General features: G+C 44.9%; 1 protein-coding gene across 3 annotated transcripts in view; it reads left to right on the top strand.

Annotated features, from left to right (window-relative positions):
* Nucleotides 1-17,939, top strand: part of MGAT5 (alpha-1,6-mannosylglycoprotein 6-beta-N-acetylglucosaminyltransferase) — a 236,132-nt gene extending 218,193 nt beyond the window's left edge. For all 3 annotated transcript variants that reach the window (XM_068245938.1, XM_068245939.1, XM_068245940.1), the window contains exons 14-17: nt 2,494-2,610; nt 4,639-4,713; nt 12,421-12,578; nt 14,326-17,939. In XM_068245938.1, the coding sequence (XP_068102039.1) occupies nt 2,494-2,610; nt 4,639-4,713; nt 12,421-12,578; nt 14,326-14,521 (546 nt within the window). In that variant the 3' untranslated portion in view covers nt 14,522-17,939. The remainder of the gene's footprint in view (nt 1-2,493; nt 2,611-4,638; nt 4,714-12,420; nt 12,579-14,325) is intronic.
* The last annotated feature ends 675 nt before the right edge of the window (nt 17,940-18,614 follow it).

Genomic DNA, 18,614 nt, shown 5'->3' with positions numbered 1-18,614 from the left:
GCTGCTACCGCCGTGTGTCCGCCGCTACCGCCGCCATTACCGTCGGGATCCCGTGCTGGGCGATTGGGGAAGAGGACTGAACAGTCCTCTACCCAATCGCAGTGCCTGGAGTGAATGGACGTGACCGCGAACAGCGGCTACGTCCATTCACATAAACAGGAAATGTAACAGTTTAATAAAGTGTGTAAAAAAAAAAAAAAAAAAAAAAAAGTGAACACGTCCTATGAGTGTTCACCAGCGCCATCTTGTGGCCAAAAAGTATATTACACTTACAAAATACATACATTTTCAAGTATATACACATCATTAATAAAATTACACTTCCAACCCTCCCCCCCAAAAAAAACACTTGTAAAAAAAAAAATCAGCTTAAAAAAAAAAAAAAAAATAGTTGCCTTAGGGACTCAGCTTTTTTTATTCTATATTTTATGAGGGAAAATTAATTTTAATTTATTACATAGGGGCTTGTAATTATGGCCAGAACAAACAGAAAAATAACCACTTATATTTCAAAATAATATACTGTCGCCATACATTGTGGTAGGGACATAATCTAAACGGTTTAATTATCGGGACCACTGGGCAAATACAACGTGTTTGTTTTATCCACAGGAGAATGTTTAATTTTAAAACTATAAAGGCTGAACACTGAGAAATAATGATTTTTTTTCTTTTTTTTTTCTGTTTTTCTCATTAAAATGCATTTAGAATAAAAAAATTCTTAGCAAAATGTACTATCCACAGAAAGCCTAATTGGTGGCGAAAAAAACGAGGTATAGATCATTTTCTTGTGATAAGTAGTAATAAAGTTATTAGGGAATAAAAGGGAGGAGCGCTGACAACTGAAAATTGCTCTGGTCCGTTAGGATAAAAACCCTTGGGGGTGAACTGGTTAAAGGGTTGGTGAGGAGGGTGTGGCCACAGCATGATGTCATGTTGGACAGCTCCAGCACAAGTAAAACAGATATGAGCCTTGGTGTCCTCAAGTTGTACTTGTATTACTGAGCTGCACACAGAAGGACCAGATCTCAGATGTAGTCCTATTTAAACCAACATGAAATACTCTGCTGTGCTTGAGCTCCACCAGTTGCCTTGATTTAGTCACACACTGATCCCTGGAGATCCCTCCTTGTTTTGATTCTGCCGTCATGGCTCCACTCTCATCCAAGCATACAAGGAAACATAAGGAGAATGGGAACTCCCTCAGTGTGGAATAAGCAATCCAGCTTTAATATTCATAAAAACAGCAATACAATGAAAGTTGCACTCACTCCTGTGGGTCTTTTAGGATCCACTTGCTGCAAACACTACCCACCTTAGTGCTACTTAATAGAACACTTTTTCCAAAGCAACCTACAAGGATCTTGCCCGCTCTCAACCCCCTCAACTCCAGCACCCCTGGGCCTTTTTAACCACTTGCCAGCTGGCTAACGCCGATTGGCGGTGCAGAGTGGCTCTGTTGTTTCACCACGCCGCCATGTGACACCATCTTGCGAGGAGCGAGATTAGACGTGAGCTTACACAAGCTCCCGTCTGTAAGCACAGCAGGGAACAGTGATCAGCCTGCCAGCCCTCGATCAGATCTGGCAGGCTGTACTTTACACTTATAATTTAAAAAATATATAGCGCTGCGATCTTGCGCAGGGCTGTACAAAGGATTGCATTGTCACATAACTGTCCCTCGGAGGGGCTCATATTCTAATCAATATCATAGACAAATGCCCATGTATGTGTAGTGTAGTGTATGTATCATAGTCTAGGGCCAAATTAAAGGGGAAGGGGGGATAAAAAAATATATATATTTAAAAAAATTTATAAAAAAAAAAACTAGCAGCAGCAATTGCATACCACCAAAAGAAAGCTCTATTAGTCTGAAGAAAAGGAGGTAAAATTCATTTGGGTGCTAAGTTGTATGACGGAGCAATAAACCATTAAAGGGAAGGTCCAAGCAAAATAAAAAAGTGTTTCACTTACCTGGGGCTTCTACCAGCCCCATGCAGCCACCCTGTGCCCTCGTAGTCACTCACTGCTTCTCCAGTCCCCCGCTGGCAGCTTGCCGACCTCGGAGGTCGGCGGGACGCATTGTGTACATTTTTACGCATTCCCACTAGTGCAGGAACATTAACACATACATTTTTACGCGTTACTGGTTCAATGCGTAAAAATGTATGCATTAAACCAGTAACGCATAAAAATGTATGTGTTAATGTTCCTGCACTAGTGGGAATGCGTAAAAATGTACGCAATGCGTCCCGCCGATCTCAGAGGTCGGCAAGCTGCCAGCGGGGGACTGGAGCAGCAGTGAGTGACCACGAGGGCATAGGATGGCTGCATGGGGCTGGTAGAAGCCCCAGGTAAGTGAAACTCATTTTTTTATTTTGCTTGAACCTTCCCTTTAAAACGTGAAATTGTAAAAAGAAAAAAGTACTAGTCACTAGGGAGGTATAAACCTCTGGTCCTCGAGTGGTTAACGTGTGAAATTGTGTTTTCCAGCTGACATCCCAGCACCCGTACGCCGAGGTGTACATTGGGGAGCCCTACGTCTGGACGGTGAACATAAACGATCCCGAGGAGGTGGAGAAGGCTGTGAAGGCCATTCTGAGTCAAAAGGTTCAGTATCACTTTCTCCATGCCTATATTTAGGGCAGTCAAGGTTTGTGGTTTGCAGGTGCTAATGGCCTGACCTGGTTATATCTGAGCTGAAAAAGCAGAGGTTTCGCTTGAGTTCCTCTCCCGACAGATGTGCAGCATACTGGTATATACATTAGAGAACATTTTAAATGTGTAATTTTAAGTGGATCCGAGATGAAAAACTAACTATAACTATAACAAGTAACTTGTCTATATATCTTATCTAAAGTTTAGATAGTTTACACAAACAGCTTCAACGGTATATGATTATTTCTTCCTGTGATACAATGAGAGCAGCCATGTTCTGCTTGTGATCATTCCACAGGCAAGCTGCTCTGTATCTCCATCCCTCGGCCTGTGAAAACTTCACTCCCCTCTCCTCCTCCCCTCTGCCTCTGAAATCTCTGGCTAGTAACACCTCCTCCTCCTGCCCAGACTGAGCTCCCATAAGTCTTTGCTACATGGGTCTGAGAGTGCCTAGGCGGTGGAAAAGCTGTGGGCGAGGCTTGTTTAGTTTATAGGGAATAAGAGTATTAAAACAAAACAAAAAAAAGTGTTGGGCTTATACTGGTTGAACTCGATGGACGTATGTCTTTTTCAACCAAAATAACTATGTAGCTATGGCTCGAGGAATGCCCTATAAACTACAGGTATATAAAAGGAACACAATTGCAATGAGTAAAAATTTATCTCGGATCCACTTTAAAGAGAACCCAAGGTGGGTTTTAAGAATGCTATTAGGACACAGAGGCTGGTTCTGCATACTATCACCATCCTCTGTGTCTGTACTGTGTCCCCCCCCCCCTGCGCTCTGCTGTCCCCCAGAAAAAAAGCCGCTGTGCTAGCCACTCCCCCACCTCCTCTATAGCGCTGCTTCACGCCTGCGTCCCTTCCCTCCAATTAGCTTACAGAGGCGGGGAGGGAAGGGACGCAGGCAGGGAGCGGCATAATAGAGGAGGTGTGGGAGCAGCAGTGACAGGCAGCACAAAGGTAAACAGCCCGCTAGCGAGAAGGTGCATGTCGCTAGCACGGCGTCTTTTTTTCTGGGGGACAGCAGAGCTCAGAGGCGGCCTGGAGGGGGACACAGTACAGCCACAGACTGGTGATAGGACACAGAGGCTGGTTCTGCATACTAATAGCATTCTTAAAACCCACCCCGGGTTCTCTTTAAAACCAAAATGAATACTATGGGATTCCAGTGAAGTTCTATTTAGGATAAAGACTATGGATACAATTTGTTTAATAAAGAGGAGTATTGAGGCCCAGCAGGATTCCTCTTTCAGCCCTGAAAAATTATCTCTTTGTCACAAACCTTTAGGCAGGGTTCACACTTACTAAAATTCTTATGAAAACGCGCGTTCGCCTTACCTCTCATGAAAGTCAATAGAAAATCGCACTCCACTAAAATAAAAATGGTGAAATTGCATTTGCGTTTTCACATGCACATACATCACATGCAAATTCCCATTGACTTTCATTGGCAGCGGCTAAAAAAAAAAAAGTGTGCATAAAAAAGCGAATTTAAACATGAAAAACGGTCAGTCTTTGGCGAGAAGTGTAAATCCTGCCTGAAAGTGGCTACACGCCATACAGTTTTTATATTTTCAATGCAAGAAGTACAATTCATTATTCTGAGTGTAATGTTTGAAAAGTGTGCGCAATGCACCTCTCACGTGTTCAATCTTTACTAAATTATGAAAATAAACCATTGAATATTCTGGGAAAATGCATGGGTCTATCTTTACATTAAGAAATCTGCCCTGCACCTTTCAATTTTCATAAAGATTGACCAAAGAATCTACCATCCCCGATTAACTTTTATCGAAAAAAAACGGAAATGCGATCAGATTTCTTGAACAAATAAAAACCGCTTTTGGTTTTTCTGTCCAACTAATTTCTACCGAATTGCTGTAAAATTGGATCACGTTATGGTACGGTGTGTGTGGCCAGCTTTAGTCTTTCACACAAGCTGCTAACAAATGACGTCAGGTTTCTTTCTCTGTACAGAATGAACCTTACCTGCCCTACGAGTTCACCTGTGAGGGGATGCTGCAGAGAGTCAATGCCTTCATTGAGAAACAGGTGAGGACGGCCAGGCCAAGCTAGTGTCGCACGAAATGCAGAGAACACAAACCGCATTGCACAAGTGTTTTCATTTCGTGTGCAGTATCAAACAGAGAAGTGTCTGTCTGTGTAGTGTGTGTCTGGGTGTGTGTCTGTCTGTCTGTGTAGTGTGTGTCTGGGTGTGTGTCTGTCTGTCTGTGTAGTGTGTGTCTGGGTGTGTGTCTGTCTGTCTGTGTAGTGTGTGTCTGGGTGTGTGTCTGTCTGTGTAGTGTGTGTCTGCGTGCGTCTCTGCCCTGAAGATGCACACATAAGGTTGCCAGGGGAATTACACCACAACTGTTCTCAATTAAGAAAAAATATTCCTGTTGGCGCAATTTAACCACTTCAGGACCATAGGCTTACACCCCCCTAGTGACCAGGCTTTTTGTTTTTTTACAATTCAGGCCACTGCAGCTTTAAAGTGAACCAGAGACGAACACCCTCCATGTATTTTACCATATACAGGATCTTCTCCAAAAATTAGCATATTGTGATAAAGTTCATTATTTTCTGTAATGTACTGATAAACATTAGACTTTCATATATTTTAGATTCATTACACACAACTGAAGTAGTTGAAGCCTTTTATTGTTTTAATATTGATGATTTTGGCATACAGCTCATGAAAACCCAAAATTCCTATCTCAAAAAATTAGCATATTTCATCTGACCAATAAAAGAAAAAAGTTTTTAAAACAAAAAAAAGTCAACCTTCAAATAATTATGTTCAGTTATGCACTCAATACTTGGTCGGGAATCCTTTTGCAGAAATGACTGCTTCAATGCGGCGTGTCATGGAGGCAATCAGCCTGTGGCACTGCTCAGGTGTTATGGAGGCCCAGGATGCTTCGATAGCAGCCTTAAGCTCATCCAGAGTGTTGGGTCTTGCGTCTCTCAACTTTCTCTTCACAATATCCCACAGATTCTCTGTGGGGTTCAGGTCAGGAGAGTTGGCAGGCCAATTGATTTCATTTTTCAGCACGACCTGGCACCTGCTCACAGTGCCAAAACCACTGGTAAATGGTTTACTGACCATGGTATTACTGTGCTCAATTGGCCTGCCAACTCTCCTGACCTGAACCCCATAGAGAATCTGTGGGATATTGTGAAGAGAAAGTTGAGAGACGCAAGACCCAACACTCTGGATGAGCTTAAGGCTGCTATCGAAGCATCCTGGGCCTCCATAACACCTGAGCAGTGCCACAGGCTGATTGCCTCCATGACACGCCGCATTGAAGCAGTCATTTCTGCAAAAGGATTCCCGACCAAGTATTGAGTGCATAACTGAACATAATTATTTGAAGGTTGACTTTTTTTTGTTTTAAAAACTTTTTTCTTTTATTGGTCGGATGAAATATGCTAATTTTTTGAGATAGGAATTTTGGGTTTTCATGAGCTGTATGCCAAAATCATCAATATTAAAATAATAAAAGGCTTGGAACTACTTCAGTTGTGTGTAATGAATCTAAAATATATGAAAGTCTAATGTTTATCAGTACATTACAGAAAATAATAAATTTTATCACAATATGCTAATTTTTTGAGAAGATCCTGTATATCAGTGGGAACATTAGAGAAAACACCTACCCTGCTCTCTGTTTCATTCTTAACTGCTCAGCCTGCTTGTTAGCAGCCCTGATAAAATCCCCAACTGAGCATTGTCTGGCTTTGTTCAGGAATCATTATAGCGGAGGCTGTATTCTCTGATGTCTTTCAAGCCCAAGCCTGCCCCCTTCTGGCTCTGCTATAATGACTCAGCTATAATGATTCCTGAGCAAAGCCAGACTGAATGCTCAGTCTGGAATTTAATCAAGGCTGATAAGAAGCAAGCTGAACAGTGAAGGATGAAACAGAGAGCAGGGTAGGTGTTTTCTCTAATGTTCCCACTGATATATATGGTAAAATACATGAGGGTGCTTCGTGTCTGGTTCACTTTAAGGGCTCGCTGCAGTGCCGTACAATGTAAATAGAAGGCGGTTTCGCCAAGCGGAGATGCCCACGCATTGTTGCGCGCGATCTCCTGCAAAACACGCCCCCAGGACTTTACGCCAATTGGTTAGGCAGTCCTGGGGGAGCCGCCCGTTCACGCCAGTTGGCGTGAGCCGATCGTCAAGAAGTCAAGAATGGGTGTTGGGGAGGACACAGATCTAGGCTTACAAATGTAAGGCCACTCAATGCAAGTTAAAGTGACTAGTGCTGTACAGAGATGACTGTCTTTCATTAGGCATAATGGTGACTGAACTTTAAATTGAACCTGAAGCGAGAAGTATACGGAGGCTGCCATATTTATGTTCTGTTAAAGAGAAACCGTAACCAAGAATTGAACTTCATTCCAATCAGTAGCTGATACCCCCTTTCCCATGAGAAATCTATTCCTTTTCTCAACAGATTATCAGGGGGCTCTGTATGGCTGATATTGTAGTGAAATCCCTCCTACAGGAAACTGTGAGGACCATGGTTCTTGCATTACACTGTGGGAGCCTTGTTGCATTATGGGAAATAAAAGCTATTTACAGCTGTTTCCAACTGCCAAAAAAGCAAGCAGCATCTCCTTCCACTGGCATCACCTGCCAGCAGTAAAAATGTCAACATGGAATAAATGTCGGAATGTAAAGCAGGGAGAGGAAAGATTTTACAATGGGCAAGTAGTGGCAGTAGTGGCTAAATCACTTCAGAAACAAGCATGAAGCTAATCTTCTCAGATTTTACAAAAATATCAGAAACCCCTGATCTGATGCATGCTTGTCCATGGTCTATTGTTAACAAATGGTATTGCTTAAAAAGAAACAAATATGGCAGCCTCCATATACGTCTAACTTTAGTTGTCCTTCAACTAGTTCACCCCCAAGTGGTTTTTACCCTAACGGACCTTTGGAAGTGTAAGTTATTAATCTCATTAATATTGTGTATAAGTGTATGTATGTGCCTGTATGAGTAATTTTACTGTTTGGCCATAAGATGGCGCTAGTGAACTCGTGTGTTAACTTTTTTTTTTTATATACATTTTATTGAACTGTGACGGCTTCCTATTTTATGAATGGACGTGGCCGCTGATCGCGGTCATGTCCATTAATTCTGGCTTTGCGATTGGGTAGAGGACCGAGCTTCTTCCCCAATCATGAAACACGGAGACCCGACAGGTAATGGCAGCGAGAGCGGCGCGCACATGTGCGGAGTGGCGGCGGGAGCGAGCGACTTATTAAAATGTCCTGTTGCTTTTAACCGGCTCAAACAGGACGTTTTAATAAGTCAGTTTGCCTTTAACTGGTTAAGTATCTTCTTGGTCAACTCACACAGTTTCCCACTAGTATGCAAAAAGTCTTATAAACTAATTGGTGCTCATAAATATATAAAACACTAAGGCCTCGATTCATCAAGACTTATCGAATTGGTTAACGACAGTTTGGCTAAAATACCAAACTCGATAAGTTGATTTCAGGAATCATCAGTTATCTACAGCTGTTAGCAGCATTCGGTAATCATTCAGTAATGATGCGTTAAAACGGAAAAAAGTGCAATTCATGAAAATGAAAGTGGACGTGGTTTAGCGTTACATTTAGGATTCGTTATCTCCTTCACTGCTCTGTGGTTATTCCTGTCAGATCATTGCTGACTGAGAAGATGGAGCCATTTGAAGTGGTTATGGATCAGCTGAGAGTGATTCAAAGGCGCAGAAGGGCAAGAATAAGGTCTAGAACCATATAAATTTGCAAGAGAATAGATTTATTTGCTATACCAGGACATCTGCATTTCTCTTGAATCATCTTGTAAGAGAACACAGGCAGTGCCAGGGTTAACTAATTTGCTAGCTGCACTATATTTGTTTAGTAAAGGCTCCTATCAAGCCGCAGCTGGCGAAATTGTGGGATTGTCCCAAGCTACTTCCAGAATCCTGGTCCAGGTGTTATGCCTTAAGGCCCATACTCACGGGCTACAATTGTCGCCGCAACCACGTGGCACGCGCGTGTTGCGGCGACAGGTCGCCCGTGAGTATGAGGCTGGCACCCAGAACCGTCACTCGTCGCTGCTGTTGCCAGGCGATTGGCGCGGTCATTGCCGCCGCAGCTTTGCCGCAACTGTCGCTTGTCTGCGTGTGTATGCGGACTAGCGACAGCAACCAATAGAGAATTCACTGCGCTTCCGGCGGGGGGGAGGAGGAACGTTGGCGACAGCTTCCGTCGCTTCACTAATCCCTGTTCCGCGTGTGTGGAGGGACCTGGCGACGAGCTGTAGCCGAACTGTCGCGCACACGCTCCCTTGTGCTAGCGACAGGCTACAAAAGTAGCCCGTGAGTATGGGCCATTATTCAGAATGTTGCTACGTAGTGTTCAAAGGACTGTCTTTTACCCACAATTCCATGGGAATCTTACGGCCTTGATGAATACAACTAGAAATCGATAAACTTCGAATTCGGTAATTTAATAAACTGGAAAAAGTTATCTCAAAGACATTGATGAATCGAGGTCTAAATCCAACATGTTTTGCCCATTAAACAGGCTTTGTCAGGGGGTATCGTGCATGTAGTGTTATGTACAGTATCTGCACAATAATCTTGGCCAAGCCTGTAATTTTCTTGTCTTGAGTGTCTGATCTGCTTCCGTTCGAGAAAGGAATCAAATTTGAGATCAGTACTGCAGAAATTTGATCCCTTTCTCGATTGGCAGCAGATCAGACATGCTTAAAAGAACAAGCAGCACGGTGGTGTGGTTAGCACTCTCGCCTTGCAGCACTGGGTCCCCAGTTTGAATCCCAGCCAGGGCATTATATTCTGTATTTTTGCCCCATGTCTGCGTGGGTTCCCTCTGGGCACTCCCATTTCCTCCCACACATCCCATAAACATACAGACAAGTTAATTGGCTCCCCCCATAAATTAGCCCTAGACTACAAATCGCCCATTACATGATACATGCATAGACATATGACTATGGTAAAGATTAGGTTGTGAATCCCTCTAAGGGACAGTTAAGTGACAAGACCATATACTCTGTACAGCGCTACGGAAGATGTCGGCGTTATATAAATTATAATAGTGTTCCTCCTGTATGATGGTTACATGTATCGCAGCAGCACGGTGGCGTAGTAGTTATCACTCTTGCCTTGCATTCAGGGGCGTAACTAGAAATCACTGGGCCCCCCTGCGAATATTTGGATGGGGCCCCCCCCATAGGTGCCAAATAATCGTAATGGGGCAGCGTTTCACTGTAAATTAATTGTAAAGTGGGCAGCAATTTACCAGACAATCGTAATGTGGGCCAGAAAATCGTAATGTGGGCAGAGTTCACCAGAAAATCGTAATGTGGGCAGAGTTCACCAGAAAATCCTAATGTGGGCAGCAGACACCAGAAAATCGCAATGTGGGCAGCAGTCACCAGAAAATCGTAATGTGGGCAGCAGTCACCAGAAAATCGCAATGTGGGCAGCAGTCACCAGAAAATCCTAATGTGGGCAGCATACACCAGAAAATCGTAATGTGGGCAGCAGACACCAGAAAATCGCAATGTGGGCAGCAGACACCAGAAAATCGCAATGTGGGCAGCAGACACCAGAAAATCGCAATGTGGGCAGCAGACACCAGAAAATCGCAATGTGGGCAGCAGACACCAGAAAATCGCAATGTGGGCAGCAGACACCAGAAAATCGTAATGTGGGCAGCAGACACCAGAAAATCGTAATGTGGGCAGCAGACACCAGAAAATCGTAATGTGGGCAGCAGACACCAGAAAATCGCAATGTGGGCAGCAGTCACCAGAAAATCGCAATGTGGGCAGCAGACACCAGAAAATCGCAATGTGGGCAGCAGACACCAGAAAATCGCAATGTGGGCAGCAGACACCAGAAAATCGCAATGTGGGCAGCAGACACCAGAAAATCGCAATGTGGGCAGCAGACACCAGAAAATCGCAATGTGGGCAGCAGACACCAGAAAATCGCAATGTGGGCAGCAGACACCAGAAAATCGCAATGTGGGCAGCAGACACCTGAAAATCGCAATGTGGGCAGCAGACACCTGAAAATCGCAATGTGGGCAGCAGACACCTGAAAATCGCAATGTGGGCAGCAGACACCTGAAAATCGCAATGTGGGCAGCAGACACCTGAAAATCGCAATGTGGGCAGCAGACACCTGAAAATCGCAATGTGGGCAGCAGACACCAGAAAATCGCAATGTGGGCAGCAGACACCAGAAAATCGCAATGTGGGCAGCAGACACCTGAAAATCGCAATGTGGGCAGCAGACACCTGAAAATCGCAATGTGGGCAGCAGACACCTGAAAATCGTAATGTGGGCAGCAGACACCTGAAAATCGCAATGTGGGCAGCAGACACCTGAAAATCGCAATGTGGGCCGCAGACACCTGAAAATCGCAATGTGGGCCGCAGACACCTGAAAATCGCAATGTGGGCCGCAGACACCTGAAAATCGCAATGTGGGCAGCAGACACCTGAAAATCGCAATGTGGGCAGCAGACACCTGAAAATCGCAATGTGGGCAGCAGACACCTGAAAATCGTAATGTGGGCAGCAGACACCTGAAAATCACAATGTGGGCAGCAGACACCTGAAAATCGTAATGTGGGCAGCAGACACCTGAAAATCGTAATGTGGGCAGCAGACACCTGAAAATCGCAATGTGGGCAGCAGTGACCAGAAAATCGCAATGTGGGCAGCAGACACCAGAAAATCGCAATGTGGGCAGCAGACAGCAGAAAATCGTAATGTGGGCAGCAGACAGCAGAAAATCGCAATGTGGGCAGCAGACACCAGAAAATCGTAATGTGGGCAGCAGACACCTGAAAATCACAATGTAGGCAGCAGACACCAGAAAATCATAATGTGGGCAGCAGACACTAGAAAAAAAAATGCACCTGTGAACAAAAAACAATTCACTTACCTGACAGAAGTCTTCTCCTCTCCCAGCATCTGGCTCGCAGCTCCCCGAGTCCTCCTGCAGCACATCTCCCGCGCTGACAGGCAGAGTGCAGGGCTACAGCAAGATGGCTGCCGAAGCCCTGTACTAGAGACACAAATAGTCTCCAGTGCAGGGCTTCTTCGGCGGCCATCTTGCCGTAGCCCTGCTCTGCCTGCCGGAGACTGTGCAGGGCTGCTGGAGCAGGGCAGCGGGGAATGAACTGGCGCAGCGTCTATTAGACGCTGCGGCCAGTTGAGCACCTTGCTGGGGGGTCCAGAGCAGCGCTCCCCCCACGCACAGTGAGCGGGCCCCAGAGCAGCCCCGGGCCCCCCTGCGGCTGAGGGGGTCGCATCCCCGGTAGGTACGCCGGTGCTTGCATTGCTGGGTTCCCAGCCAGGTCAACATCTGCAAGGAGTTTGTATGTTCTCCCCGTGTCTGCGTGGGTTTCCCCCTAAATTGGCCCTAGACTACAGTACATACACTACACAATACATGCATAGACATATGACTATGGTAAGGACTAGATTGTGAGCTCCTGTGAGCGACAGTTAGTGACAAGACTATATATACTCTGTACAGCGCTACGGAAGATGTCGGCGCTATCTAAATACTAAATAATAATCGCTCGAGGATTTGTACAGCTTTGCTGCCACCTAGGGGTTGAAGTGTGTAGGTGCAGGATGGAATCCATTCCTTGTACATGATTACTGTCATATATTAAGCATATCGCACAGCATGGGATGTGATGACCGTTGCTCGCACCTTCTTCTCCCCAGGATTTCTGCCACGGACAGGTCATGTGGCCACCGCTGAGTGCCCTGCAGGTGAAGCTGGCAGAGCCAGGGCGGTCGTGCAAGCAGGTCTGCCAGGAGAGTCAGCTCATCTGCGAGCCGTCATACTTCCAGCATCTCAACAAAGACAAAGACCTGGCCAAGTGAGTACAGCAGGCACATGGTGTCTCTAAGTGTCGGGGCGTGGTCAGGGCCTGCCAGCACTTGGCTTCTTCCATGGCTGTAAAGTTACGGACAGACCTTCAACATTTTTGCAAGTGAAAGGATCGATCTCGATAGCTCCCGGCTGTCAGCTTGACATATGTAGATGCTTGTCCCATTTTCTGCAACCCTCAAAGCCTGGAGGACAAATGGTGTGCTGTGGCGGATTCCTCAGCTGTACAGGTGGTCAACAAGACACAAATAATTCTGCCTTTCTTGTAAATTATATGCAACTAGGACCAATACAAATTGTCAGGAAGTTATTCTGATTGGTCCGATTTCAAGCTGCATATGATTTACATGACATTTGAATGTTGGTAGAAATTATTTGATCTCATTGACCATCCCTACTCATCAGTTCTCTGCTTACCTTATCGGGTTGTCCCTAGACGCTACAGGATGTGGAAAGCTGAGTGTCTGTACTAGGCCTGAACGATTTTAGGAAAAGATTGAATTGCACGATTTGTTAGAAATTGCGATTTTGATTCGATTCACAATTTTCTTTAAATCAAGCTTTAGTACTAAATTTACAATGTACAGTAACACTTACAAACGTGCATTGTCAGAAAATGACATCATACTATCTAATTGGTAAGTGACAGCAACATAGGAGAAAAGTAATTTATGGCTCATATTACGCTGGAAAAAAGTACATTTAATTTGTCTAATCTAAAAAAAAAAAATATATAACACAAAGTTCGGGCATTGCTTTTTTTAAATATGTAATATTCCTTATTTCCTATAGTTCCATGATATTAAAATTTGTTAAAAAAGAAAAAACAGCCTGGAAGATTCCTGCATTGTTTGTTTTTTCCTCTCTTCGTTACAGGGAACCTTAACTAAGAGGGATGTGTATGTTTCCTGTTAAACAATACCAGTTGCCTGTCACTCCTGCTGATCTCTTTGGCTGCAGTAGTGGCTGAATTACGCACCTGAAACAAGCATGCAGCTAATCAAGTCTGACGTCAGATCACCTGATCTGCATGCTTGTTGAGGGGCTGTGGAGAGTCCGGCAACTGGTATTACTTTAAAAGGAAAAATCCATCTCCTTCTCAGTTTAGGTTCCCTTAAAGATAACCCAAGGTGGCATATTGTTATTGGAGGAATCGAGGGGGAGATGCTATAGGGCTGACTGACAGTCTCACATAAATAAAGCAGGCTAGCAACAATCAGATTGTCGCTAGCCCGTCGATCTTTTGAGGGGGTGCGGCGCAGGAGGGGGAGCTGGCAGCAGCGGTATAATGTCCCATGACCCAGAGGCATGTCATTGTGCACACGACATGCCTCTGGGTCCTGTTAGGATAACAATATGCCACCTCAGGTTCTCTTTACATTAATTTTAGCTAAAGCCACACTTTAAGACAGGAAGGGGCAGGCTTGCTGTGATGTCCCTTCCTAGAATCCTCCCATTCCTGCCTTTTTAAGGGGAGTGAATGGGACAAGGAAATGGGAAAGGGAACATTATGTCAAGCCAGCCTCTTCCTGTCTGAAAATTTGACTTTAGCCAAAAGTCAGATTTCTTACAAAGCGTGATGATGGGGCGGGGGGAGGGGGAGTAGATGAACGGACAACCCACAGAGTTATGTGGCTCGAGCATACATCTGTACTTTGCTTACGTAGCTTTGCTTGAGAAACATTGACCTAATTTGATAAACACTGTATAAAACCCATGGTTGTTTTTCTCTCCAGGTACGACATTCATTGCCAGTCCTCAGACGTCGCCAGTGATATCGTGGTTCCGTCCATTGATGAGAAGAAGCATTGCCTGTTTCAGGGTGATCTCCTATTATTTAGTTGTGCGGGAGCTCATGCCACCCAGAAGCGGATCTGCCCGTGCAGGGACTACATGAAGGGACAAGTGGCACTCTGCAAGGGCTGCCTATAGCATCCGCTAAGCCTCTCCTCCTCAGACAAGAGTGGTTTGGTGGTTGGGTGTGAAGGCGCCCAACAACATCTGCACTTTACTATACCCGATGTTGTTCAAGCTCCACTTTCCCAGATGGGCCCTAAAGACTGCTGTCTGGCAGCCCATTCAAAAAGTGCGTCAGATACCTTTTTCACGAAAGCAAATTTGTGAGCTTGAAAAAAAAACGAAACATTGGATGCTAAAATCTTCCAACTCTGCCTTGTTTAAAGTTAAAAAAAAAATAATACAAAACCTTGTTTATTCAAGGGGAATTTTTTCCAGCTCTTTGCGGAGGAGACCTGTCCGGTTGGGCAATTTCGGACCGCAAGGACGTCGTGACTAGTAGCTGTTCATCGCATGCCGTGAAGGCCCATAAACTAGCTGTAATAACGCATGACTACTGTAGACTATTGAGGTGATCTACTGACCATGGAGAGCAATGCTGGTGTTGCTATACAGGATGATAGTACAGCATTACATTCACTGAACTTTCCTTCGTCTGAAGTCCAGCTCTAAGAAAAACAAAGGAAGAACCTGTTCCTGAACCTGTTTACAGTCCAAAACATTGCTATTTATACACTGTACCGGAACTTCCTGCACCACCAATTGCCACACTGCCAAGCGATACACTGCTTGACTCTACCCAGAATCCTTTGAGAAAAAGCTGACGTTCAAGCGTTGGCATTACTTGGTACAGGTACACGTTCACTTCTCTTAACACTTGTGTTAAAAAAAGGCAGTAGGAAGCCCTACCTGTGCATTGGGAGAGAAGGCTCTTGGGCCACAACCTGCAGCTGAATGGCGCTTGTTTGTCATGCATCCTGTCCAGCAGCTGCTATTGGCCATCGCTCTACTGGGCAAAATAAGCAATACAGCTCCTGTGTTTGAACAGCTCTCTCTGGAGATGACCAGTATCCGTTGCTGCTGTACAGGAACATAAAGTTAACAAGCATCTAGTATATCTGGAAAGGTTCTCTTTTATCAAGGTTAAGATTTACCTAGTGAAAATTAGTCAAATTCCACTGGACTGCATTTTGTTTTGATGTATTTAGGGAAATGCCACAACCCACTTGAATTAGTTAGTGAAGGGTCTTCTAAAACCTAGGTTCTCAATGCATGGCACATACCCCAGAGGGTGCTTGGGATGGGCTCAGGAGATGCCTCTAAAACAAATCGGAACTAAAAAGAAAAGTTAGATGGGTAGCACGGTAGAGTGAAGACTCTGGATGCTCAAGAGCAGGGGTCCCAAAATGTTTTGGGCCGGGTCAACCTACTTCAGACTGCTGAGGGGCTGGAGTATACATAAAATGATGTAGAAGTCTTTGTGGACCAGACAGTGACGCATACCCAGGTGACAACCTGCTGTGGACAGCAGTGTCACCTGGTGTGGAATTTGATTGGAAACCACTGAATTATTGCTTTCTGGCTTCCATGTGGATGGGTGGTGCCAGCACTGCTATTCTATATGGGGACCACCAATATTTAAAGATGTAGCTGACCACATTTTGTGAGTGGGTGGCCGGTAAAAATGCCTCAGGGGGCCACATTCGGCCTGCGGGCCTTAGTTTGAGGAACACTGCTCAAGAGGTTTTTCCAAACCCCCCTTAGCTGTTCACGAAGGCACTCTTCTTTGTGTCCGCACTGCGCAGCCACTTCTAGGGTTTACGCTTGCGCAGTAGCATGGAGCCACTCGTGCGCTGAGAAAAATGCTGTGCACAATAGGGCTCGTGCTACTGCAAGCGGTACTTTGTGCCTGCGCAGTGCGGGCACCATCATATGTGGAGGGGAAGTGTCGCCACAAGCGATAGTCTACATCGTTTTTGTATATTTTTAGAGGGTCCCAGTGCAGGAACGGAGAGCGCAAGAAGATTGGGGAAGCCTCTGGGCTATCCACAGGCTTTACTAAACTGAGGGGTCTAACATTTTTGTTTTATATCCACTTCAGGCGGGCTTTAACTTATTGAAATCAATTTGTTTACCGTAATTTTTGAAATTATAAAATGATAAAATATATAAACATGCCAGAATAATAATCTGTTAATAGAATAAAGGTGTTTTGGGGGGAAAGTCCTTCACAATTATGGAGTGTATCCAACAAGTGTCAAAGGGTACTAAAGATGGTTATCCACAACAAGGGGAACTTGGTAAGCACTGTATTTCATAAAGGGGTACATAATGTTTAGAAACCCTGTGGCTGGATAGTGTAATGGTTAAAGGCTCTGCCTCTGACATGGGAGACCAGGGTTTGAATCTCGACTCCTCCTGTTCAGTAAGCCAGCACCTATTCAGCAGGAGACCTTAGGCAAGTCTCCCTAACACTGCTACTGCCTATAGAGCGCGTCCTAGTGGCTGCAGCTCTGTCGCTTTGAGTCCGCCAGGAGAAAAGCGCTATATAAGTGTTTTTGTCTTATTTTGTCTTAGAGTAGCATATATGGTCCGGTTGAATTAGACTACTTAATACCGTACATACACCATCATCTGAAGGGATGAGAACCTTCATAGAACCTTTTTGTTTTTTATGTTCCTGTACAACAGTTGATTCTGGCCACTTCTGGAAGTTGCTTTTTAAAGTGTACCTAAGACGGGGAAAAAAGTAGACGTTTACTTACGTAGTGCTTCTTCCAGCCGCTACTGTAGTCTGAGGTCTTTCGTTATCATCTATGGCACATGGCCTGTCCTGCCATGCACCTGCTTGATGCTTGTAAACCTGCACATGCGCGTAACACTCCCAGACACAGGAGCGTGATTGAGGAGGTGCTTGGCCGAGGCAGTGCAGGTGCCATATTGCGTGACTGTCAGTTGTGGACTTTTACTGTGGTACAAAGGAAGGCCCCCCTGAACTACACAGAGGGCCCTTAAAGACTAGGTGGGGCTGGAAAAAGCAGGGCTGTGGAGTCGGTACAAAAATCTTCCGACTCCGACGTTTATGAAACCACGGCTCCGACTCCAACTCCGGGTGCCCGAAATTGCATCGACTCCGACTCCACAGCCCTGGGAAAAAGTCCCAGGTAAGTAAAATTATTAAAATGTTCTTCGTCTCTGGTTTACTTTCAAAACGAGATGGGTTGTTTGTTCAGGTGAATATGGAGCCTATCTCCCAGTTCTAGATAGCGCCCTCTAGAGATGGCCAGCGGTTCTTCAGCAAACTTAAGTGTTGGGAAGCTGTGAACGGTTTCCTCTTCACAGAAAAGGCTTCTTACTGACTCTTACCTACAGTGCGAGGTAAAGTGCTTATGCCTACTTCAACCGAAGCACATTTATCCTTTTTAAGGGCACCGGTCAGCGTGCACTCTGTAAACTGATACTCCTGCTGAAAGCTGAACACAACCCAAAACATTTTGTATATTTTTTACTTTTTGTTGGTCCGGGAGTAAATAAACCCATCAGTTTAATTGTTGTTAGTGTCACCTCCTGTATTTTTTTAATTTAGTTTACTGCTACAGGAAGCATCAAATCACAGTAAGACATAACATAGCGGGAAAGATGGGGAACATTTCAAACTGCAGTCTCCTTTTATTTCAGTTTTCGTGCCTAATGAGAACCACTTTACTTGCTTCCTGTAAGAGTCGCTGAGGTTATCTCGGCAAGAAAGAACGGAAATCTTTTCCTCCAGTGGCACAGACCACAGAAAACTGATGAAGGTTCTGGCCCTTCTTCACTCCAATGCATGAGGGCAAAATATTGTGGCTGTAGTTCCACTTCAAAGAGGAATTCTGGACTCCAGTCCGGAGACCTTCTTTAGGTGCCTCTGTTGTACCACAAATCTATCCAAACCATTTATAGCGGGACCCCTACAATATCTGGCTTATACTGAATGCTGATCTTCAGCATCAGTCATGATAGGAGAGCTGTGATTACTGTACAGCAAGTATCAGGCCAATCAGAGCTCAGTGCCAAGAGTACAAGGAATCTATTCAATATGTGCCTGAGATTCCAAAGTGAGCCAGGCACCCCTCAGTAGGGCATTTGGAGCTTAAAGCCCCATGACGGGCACAAATGTCTTAATGTAGTCTTAATTCTGGGTTATCTACGGTCAAATACATCACTTCCTGCAGCACAAACTGTCATTACT

This window comes from Hyperolius riggenbachi, chromosome 7 (assembly GCF_040937935.1).
Source record: "Hyperolius riggenbachi isolate aHypRig1 chromosome 7, aHypRig1.pri, whole genome shotgun sequence".
Taxonomy (NCBI): domain Eukaryota; kingdom Metazoa; phylum Chordata; class Amphibia; order Anura; family Hyperoliidae; genus Hyperolius; species Hyperolius riggenbachi.
Note: the sequence above shows the minus strand (reverse complement) of the source record. Positions and strands in the feature narration are given on the sequence as shown.